The following is an 8,613-nucleotide window of genomic DNA, read 5'->3' on the forward strand; positions in this document are numbered from 1 at the left end:
TCTCAGTTGGCGTTTATTTTATGCTTATATTAATGGAGTTCGACTTTATTCGTTAGTTATATATGCTAGATTCATGTTATTCCAATTCTTTTGAACTTCAGACGTCAATAAATTTGAGGCATCATGAGATCACCATTGTAACCTAGAGCTCACAAATTAAGATAAAAGAACATCCAGTTTTACACTCACCGGATTATTTTTTATTTCTTTGACTGTTTGAACCGGCTAATATGAACTCCATAATTAGAGTACTATCAAATAACTGTAAAGAGTGGCTGTAAATCTTACGGATTCAACAAAAAAGAATGATTAAATAAATAAGAGATGTCGAGGAGCAGCCCATGCCACAAGCCATACTTCTCATGTAAGTATGCAAGAGTGGGGTTGTGTAAACTAGATAGCCTATGAATGCATTTCTTCTTAATTAGTTTGAGACGGATCAAGTTAATTAACCAAGAGTACATCAATATATATGTAGAACACCGTTCAATTTAAATGTTTAATTATTTTGAGGGTGCACCCTTCTTTATTCTAGACCCGAGGATCTCCTCTACCATTTTGAATTCACCCTTTCCACCTTTCCAACTTCTTCATGTTAGAAATTGAGTTAAGAAAGTTTACAGAAGTGCTAACAGAAATGAATCAATGTGATTTATTGGGTCATGGCCGGCTAGAATGTTTTATGGAAGCATTCCCACATCTCTCACCCCTCTTCCATCCTTCCCTAGCCTATTCATAATGGTAAGGACCCTCCCTGCCGTAGTTTGGTTTGGTTTGGTTTGTACTTGCAAAAAAAAAAAAAAAACCTTAAAGTATTGGGTTTTGGTTTACTTATGTATATTAACTAATAACTTTGTTTATTTTTTCTTTCAATACATGCAGAACTCAACACTTAAACGTGTACCCACAACAAAGCTTATTTTCTGTGATAAATATGGAAAAATAGAAATCACTATAATATAGAACATATAACAATGCTTAATGTTTTCGTCATGTAATCACTGTATCTTAAAAAATGAGGATCAATTAAACTGTAACAATATTATTCATTATAAGTTCTATCATATTTGAAAATCATGATTAACTTGTTGCTCTGTTCAACGTACAGTCTTAATTGATTTTATTAAAAACGATTCTTACATTATAAAAATAGAATTCTTTTCATAGTCAAGCTCAGATTTTGTTGCATCTACACGATGAGCCTTCACGATTTTGCTTTCTAAGCCGAAGCGTACGTGATTGATCATGCATGTGAGTCACGAGACACTAATTTACTATATGAATTAGATTCATAAGAGTCTTCTCTTACAAAAATCCTAGAATAAAGGTTCCAATAAAATAAAGTGGATGCCCTTTACACTCTCTCTCTTGACAGATCCCAGTCTATAAAACATGCACACCGTTGTCACAATGACGGTGTGAGACAAAATTCATCCACGCAGCTTTGAGAGAGATGGACTTTTCAGGACTGAAGAAGCCTTATCATGCGGCCTTGGAGGGAGACTGGAAGGGCATGGAGAGCTTCTACAGCAAACATCCCGAGCGCCTCCTTGATCCTCTGACGATCGACAAGGACACTGCATTTCATATTGCAGCGTATAGTGCAGAAACAAAACTGCTTGGACATTTTCTTGATCTGCTAAAAGAACCCTCCCAAATATTGGCAGCCTTGTCTAACAAGAACAGTCACGGTAACAATACTTTTCACGAGGTGACCACAACCGACAACGTTAAAGCAATTAAGCTCTTGATTAGTAAACTTGAGTGGGCTTGTGCACAGGACAAAGTCCATGGAACCAATTTCATCACCGAGCTGAAAAAGCTACTCGAGGATCAGAACCAACTAGGGGAAACCCCATTGTATAGGGCTGTCGCCCTAGGTCAGTTCCAAGTGCTCAAATTTTGTGCTAAAAGAGTTGGCAATCTAAGTTATCACTTCCACAGATATGACAAAATGTCCATTCTCCATATTGCTGCCATAGGCCAACACTTTGGTCTCTCTCTCTCTCTCTCTCTCTCACTTTCAAATCACAAATTACTTCACTCCATTACATTCCTGTTGACTCATTCTTCATGGAAAGAAAAGTTTTGCTACTTCAATTGTATTCTTATAATTAACGGTCTCTATCTATCTTTCAATACAGAAACCGCCGCTTGGTTATTAGAAAAGGACAAGGGACTTGGAAAAGAAAAGGGAAACAGTGGCATGACATGTCTTCACCTGCTAGCGAAAATGCCATCTGCTTTCGAGAGTTCATCCCGCATGGGCAAAATGAAGACTCTTCTCTATTATTGTATGTTATCAATGTTATGTGTCTAATTTCTCAACAGCATTATTTTTGTGTGCGGCTCCATTTAATTTGACTCAAAAGCATCTTCAGCACACTCAAAACGCATTCTTATTATAGGCCTTCCCGCCCATCAGCATGATGATGATGGTGACAGTAATGGTGATGAGGCCGAAACACTATCAAGTCAAATGGAAGATTTGGAGAGCGGCCAAGGCACCAGTACCCTCCACCAATCTAATAAACATCCATCTGGTAATTGCATATATGCAAGAGTTTCCTTCTTGATATCCACTCATCACGTGCACTTGTGTAACTCAATAATTATACTGGTTAATTAAGAAGCTACGTACCCTCTAGCTGTTTAAGAAGAGATTGACGTGTTATATATCATTTTCTCATCTTCTCACGTTTTAAAATTACAATTAAATTTGTGAGATCTATGCAGGAATTTTACATAGACTCCATAAATTTAATAATAATTTTAAAAAGCTGAAGAATAATAGAAGAATGATCACGGGAGAAAATAAATCATTTCCTCGTTTAAAAAACATTAACTACAAAACAAAAAAGTTGTTTATTAATTGACGTGTGAATAGTGATGTTTAAAGCCTGAAAAATGTAACTAACGGTTTTATGACATTTACTTAATGATGTTTGCTAAACATCGTTAAACATAAGGTAGATAATTTTCATTCGCGACGTTTATTGTTCAAATTAATGATGCCAAATAATGTCGTTTGGAACTAAATGTCACTAATAATTTAGTGTCATTTGAACAGCAAACAATACGAAATTATTAGTGGTGTTTTACTGTTAAAACGAAACTAAATTTTGAGTGCCATTTGAATAAAAATATATGACACTATACATTCAAATATATATATATATATATATATTCTAAAACATTCAAGTACTTCTCTCTTTCTTTTTCTTAATTTTTTTTTCTCCCTGCTTCTTCGTTCTTTTCCTCTTTTTTCAGAAGTACATTTTCACCACACTTGCATCGATCCTCTAGCTCTCTCTCTCTCTCACTCTCAAAGACTCAAACACGTTAAAACAGAGCTTTTATTTTATTCTTTTAGGAAAAAAAAAAGCAGTCAAAGATATGGTGAATATGAAATAAAGGAGGTTCACGAGACCGTTAAAGTGAGCCATGTTAGATGAAGAAGTTATATTTCTCATTTCTATATATACTGTTAGAATTATATATATATATATATATATATATATATATATATATATATATATATATATATATATATATATGCTTCTAATTAACCATGTAATTTACACAAAACTGCAGCAATTTCAAGAATATACCACTCTATATGGAGCGGCATAGCTAAAGGTGCGACCTCCTGATTTTCTTAATTTTTATTTGTATGTACAACTGTGAACTAGCTAGCCACTGTTCACTGTATCTGTTTTTAATTAGTTCTCTAGCTCCAATACAACACCAATAACACGTAGTTATGAGGGTTGGATTTTGGAGGCAAAAATGGATAATATACAACGATAATTAACAACGAGAGAGAGAGAGAGAAGAGAGAGAGAGAGAAATAATAATAATAATAATAATAAAAAAAGGAAAAATGCTTAGTAATTAACAAAGTTTCTATTATCAATAATGCTTCGTTTGTTTCGACGTAAAATGGTTTCCGTCGTAAAATATTTTCGACGAAATTAATTTCAAAAGAAATTATTTTCTCGAAAATATTTTTCGGCGTTTGGTTCGCATGAAAAAATTACGAAAAGTGAAAGTGCAACTGTTGTTGGAATCCGGCAACGACCGGTCGCCGTCGCCGGAATTTGGCGAACATGTTTGGCCGGATCAGGCCAAAATTGCCGGATTCCGGCAGGACACCTCCGGGCTCGGTCAGATCCGGCCGGATCCGGTCATATCCGGCCGGATTCCTGACATTTTGGCCAGATCCGGCAGGGTCAGCGTCCGGATCTGGTCAGATTCGACCGGATCCCGGTCGGGTCAGTGTCCGGATCCGGTCAAATCCGGCCGGATCAGTGGCCGGATCCGGTCAGATCAGGTCGGATTCCGGCCTGTTTCTGTCCATGGCCGGATTCTAGCCAGATTCCGCCGGCATTCGGCCCAGTTGCCGGATGTCGCTGGATTCCGGCGGCCGGCGATATTCTGGCAGCCGACAGTATTCCGGTGGTCGGATTCCGACGCCGGCATTATTCGAGTGACTTGATGATGCCGAATTCCGGTGCTGCCTATTTTCGAACGACCGACTATTGTCGGATTCGGACAGTCAGATATCAAACGTGCGTGTAAGGACGAAGAATATAATTTTGGAAAACGATTTACGGTTTTAAAAACCGTAAATCGTTTTCCAAAAATTAAAGAAGGTTTTACGGTCAAACCGAAATGATTTTCGTTGACTGATATTTTCTCTCCTACCAAACACCGTAAAATACCGAAATCATTTTTCAAAAATCATTTTACGCCGAAACAAACGGAGCATAAGTGAATAATGATTTCCAATATTGTCCTAACTCGATCTTCTTTCACATAGGCTAGGTATATAATACAACTTCTAACATTAATTCTGCTACAACTTTCAAAATAAAGTTCAATGTACTGGATAGTCCAAATACATTCCTAAGACACAACATACTAAGAGACAATATAATATACGAAGCAAACATGATTAGAAGAAAATTCATTGTCTTCTATTCCAAGGCGGGCAAAGAAATTTTTAGTCTTCAATTTTATCAATCTAAGCATTCACATGCATGACATGGCTGCCACATTGTCACTACATGATCATCGATCATCCTTGGACGAGAAAGAACTCTTCCATGGTATGCCTATAAGTCCTGATCGAATATTGAAAGTGTAATGGGTGTAGGTATTTTTATGACCGCCATGATCAGCAAATAATAGTTTGAAAAATGTACAAATGATAGTTTAGGAGTTGTATTTGCAAAATAAGTATTACTTTGAAATGCCTTGAATGTATTTTCCTTCAAAATTTAGATTGCGGTCGATACATATGCTCAAGATCGATACTGTTATCTCTCTTACACATAATTATATTAACATGGACAGAATGGCCGGCTATCGATAAAATTTGGAAGATGAAGAGAAGGCATACAGCAGCTCTAGAACTCACCAGATTGCTAGCGGAGATGGATACTACGTGGGAAAACAGTTTTAGTTCTACAGTACCGGACAAGACGATTTCCTTGGGGAAAGCAGACTGTTTGGACGATGGTGTTATTAAAATAGAAGTACAAGGCAAAGAACGAGAAGGGGAAACATCCAACACCACTGAAGGAGGTAAAGGAGGAGAAGGTGCAAAGAAGGTCGAAGGACGATGTGTGAGGAATCAGACAATTAATTACACCCCATTGCTTCTTGCAGCTAGCGAAGGAATAGTAGAAATAGTTGATGAGATACTTAAAGAGCATCCTCAGGCGATTGAGCACGTTACTAAGGATGAGGAAAACATATTGCATGTGGCCATTAGATTCCGCCAAATGGAAATCTTTCGCCGTGTAAAGAAGATGAAAGCAATAATGGAATGTAGGTTAGCTTCAAGGATTGACAACAAAGGCTACACCATATTGCATCATGTCGCCGATATGGGGAACTATGATGGAGGAACCAAAGCCGGTCCTGCACTCCAATTACAAGAGGAGTTAAAATGGCTTGAGGTACTTAATCTGCCTTAAATTTCATTTTGCTCTACTCCAATTAGACTCTAAAACAATAAGAAATTTAGAAAAAAATATACTTCAGCCCCCTAAACTATGACCACATTTTCATTTACACCTCCATATATACTTTAAAATTTTACATTAAAAAAAGAGGAAAAACTGAAAATACCAAAAAATGGGGGGCCTTACATATTAGCTCCCTTATTTTTTTTTTCAAACTGTTTTTTTTTTTTTTTTATTTAATTTTTTTTAAAAAAAACTTCAATGGTATTTTGAGTAGAAAAATGCAAAAATGTCTAATTTGACATGAAACAGTAATTTAGGGGGCCCAAATGCCACTTTTTAAAGCTTGGGGGTGTAAATGAAAATATAGTACTACCAATTTAGGGGGTTAAATTGTATTTTTCCCGAAAATTTATCATGAAAATTTTCCTTTTGAAAGTTGAAAATTTATCATGAAAGTTTCTCTCTTATTTCCTTTTTAAAGTTGAAAATTTCCACAATAATTCTCATACATCATACAAAGAACAATACAATTGCTAACCGGTTCACTCATCATAAGAGAAAAACCATAAAACACCACGTGCCCTTTTGTTATTTACTTCTACATACAGTTTTCAATGCAAGAGCATCTCCAATAGAATACGCAAATGATTGATAATAATTAAATTTGATTATTATAAGCAATTTTTTCGTCTCCAGCAAAATAGGCAAAATAAATTTTTTCTTTTTAGTGTGAATAGTAAATAGGCTATTTTGTCTATTCACTATTCACACTACAAATAATTTTTTATTATTTTTTTTTTCTCTCCCTTTCCTTCTTTCTCTTTCTCTCTCCCCCTATTTCTTTCACACTTTTTTCCATACAAAATAATATTTAAATGTAAGTAAAGAGTAGAATAGAGAATTTATTGGAGAGAATATAGAAAAAACAGTAATTAAAATAGAGAGTTGTACTTTTTCAATAGCTACTTTGGCTATCATTACTGGAGATGCTCTAAGATTTGTTTGTGAAATTCTTACCATGCATGTAGCATTTTTCTTGTGGCATATTGTAGAACGAAAAAGAACTCATTCTTTTTCAATTTCTCCATGCAGCGTGTGCGAAAGATAATGCCCTCTCATTATGTCATGCACCGTAACAATGACAATAAGACTGCAGACGAGCTCTTCAAAGCGAATCACTCTGACCTTCTCAAGAAGGCCCAAAAGTGGATAAAGGAGACCTCTCAGTCGTGCTCTGCTGTTGCTGTCCTGGTCGCGACTGTCGTTTTCGCGGCTGCCTACACCGTTCCGGGAGGCAATGATGACACAGGTCGTCCAATTTTCCTTCACTCTCCATTCTTCTTGTTCTTCACCATCATGGACGTTGTCTCCCTTGCCAGCTCCTTGACTTCTGTCGTGATGTTCCTATCAATTCTGACTTCTCCTTTTGAGCAAGAAAATTTCCTCAGATCTCTCCCTCGGAAGCTGATGGTGGGGTTCACCCTACTCTTCTTCTCCGTGACAACGACCATGCTTTCGTTCACGGCAACCATTTTGCTCATCATTCGCCTTGAGAAGAAAACATGGACTACAACTTTGATTTACACTGCCGCATTCCTTCCCGTCTCCGTATTTGCGCTTATGCAGTTCCCTTTGTACCTTGCATTCACCAGTTCTTTGCATTCCGTTTTAAAGAGAATAATGAAGAAAGCACCTCTCCTGAATCAACTTCCTCGTTTCTTTAAGACCTCTACGGGTAAGATCTATTGAGACTTGATGTGAGAGTTGTACGTAGCTTACAAGTAATTAACAGCAAGAACCAATAACTCCTTTCAAGATGGGCTTTTTTCTTTTTCTTATTTTTGGATTTTGATACTAATTATAATGGTAAATTTTTATTTCTCAGTATGAGAAAAAGAATTGCCACAAATGTTACGATCATGTTCAGTATGATCGAGCTTGCTTAATACATAATAAAATAATAAGAAATTATAATGTCTTGACTTTTGAAAAATAAGTTTGTCATTCTTTCCGCCATTCCCTTTGTATTTCGACCTCATGAGTGTTTGAGGTTATGTTTGAAATTGATTGACAACATTCTTTCCTGGTATTTCATTTCTTAGTGCGCGTAGGTATTACTGTTTTTACTACAAATTTATTTATGAACTAACCTGATACAACTTTTATTACAAGTTTATTTATAAACTTGCATGACATGCCATACTTAGGTAAATAATTAAGCAAAAAATCCAATTAATTTTTCAATTTAATTACTTAGTGGTTGACTCGTCAACCATACACTCTAGATCTTAATAACTCACTAATTACAAATTGTCACGTAAGCTTGTAAGGAGATTATAGTAAAAGCTGTAACACTTCAAATTGTGATGTTTTGTTGGAAGAGAGGACCGTAAAAAGAAGAGTGAAATGAGTGGGACAATGGGTGGTGCACGTGAGCCAAGAGAGGGGGATAAGAGGAATGTGCAAAAACCGAAAATGCCCTCTTAGTTTAAGGGAGAACATGAGTATGAAATGGGTTTTTTAGTGGTAACTTATGTTTTGGGGCCAAAAATGTCACTTTTATTTTCTTTTCTTGGGCTCCTATTTTACAAGCCCATAGTATAAGAATAAAACAACTTTGTTTTATTTCACTAAATCG

At 36.2% G+C, this 8,613-nt stretch overlaps 2 protein-coding genes across 2 annotated transcripts; both read left to right on the forward strand.

Moving 5' to 3' along the window:
- The first annotated feature begins 1,453 nt into the window (after positions 1 to 1,453).
- On the forward strand, positions 1,454 to 2,321 carry LOC133868206 (uncharacterized). The gene is made up of 2 exons (XM_062305024.1): positions 1,454 to 1,994; positions 2,145 to 2,321. Exons 1-2 carry the CDS (start codon positions 1,454 to 1,456, stop codon positions 2,318 to 2,320), a joined length of 717 nt encoding a protein of 238 aa, XP_062161008.1. The 3' UTR covers position 2,321.
- Positions 2,322 to 2,456: 135 nt separating this feature from the next.
- LOC133869885 (ankyrin repeat-containing protein NPR4-like) lies at positions 2,457 to 7,952 on the forward strand. Its single transcript, XM_062306977.1, has 3 exons — positions 2,457 to 2,543; positions 5,359 to 5,966; positions 7,068 to 7,952. The coding sequence occupies exons 1-3, from the start codon at positions 2,480 to 2,482 to the stop codon at positions 7,722 to 7,724; spliced, it is 1,329 nt and encodes a 442-aa protein (XP_062162961.1). The 5' UTR covers positions 2,457 to 2,479; the 3' UTR covers positions 7,725 to 7,952.
- The last annotated feature ends 661 nt before the right edge of the window (positions 7,953 to 8,613 follow it).

Source organism: Alnus glutinosa, chromosome 5 (genome assembly GCF_958979055.1).
Source record: "Alnus glutinosa chromosome 5, dhAlnGlut1.1, whole genome shotgun sequence".
In the NCBI taxonomy this organism is placed as follows: Eukaryota; Viridiplantae; Streptophyta; class Magnoliopsida; order Fagales; family Betulaceae; genus Alnus; species Alnus glutinosa.

What these genes read in the sequence shown, in the direction of transcription:
- LOC133869885 (XM_062306977.1), top strand. Translation starts at nt 2,480, where the DNA reads ATGGAAGATTTGGAGAGCGGCCAAGGCACCAGTACCCTCCACCAATCT. An exon ending in ATCTAATAAACATCCATCTG is followed by an intron (nt 2,544 to 5,358) that starts GTAATTGCATAT and finishes TAACATGGACAG; the next exon opens with AATGGCCGGCTATCGATAAA. An exon ending in AGGAGTTAAAATGGCTTGAG is followed by an intron (nt 5,967 to 7,067) that starts GTACTTAATCTG and finishes TTCTCCATGCAG; the next exon opens with CGTGTGCGAAAGATAATGCC.
- LOC133868206 (XM_062305024.1), top strand. Translation starts at nt 1,454, where the DNA reads ATGGACTTTTCAGGACTGAAGAAGCCTTATCATGCGGCCTTGGAGGGA. An exon ending in TGCCATAGGCCAACACTTTG is followed by an intron (nt 1,995 to 2,144) that starts GTCTCTCTCTCT and finishes CTTTCAATACAG; the next exon opens with AAACCGCCGCTTGGTTATTA.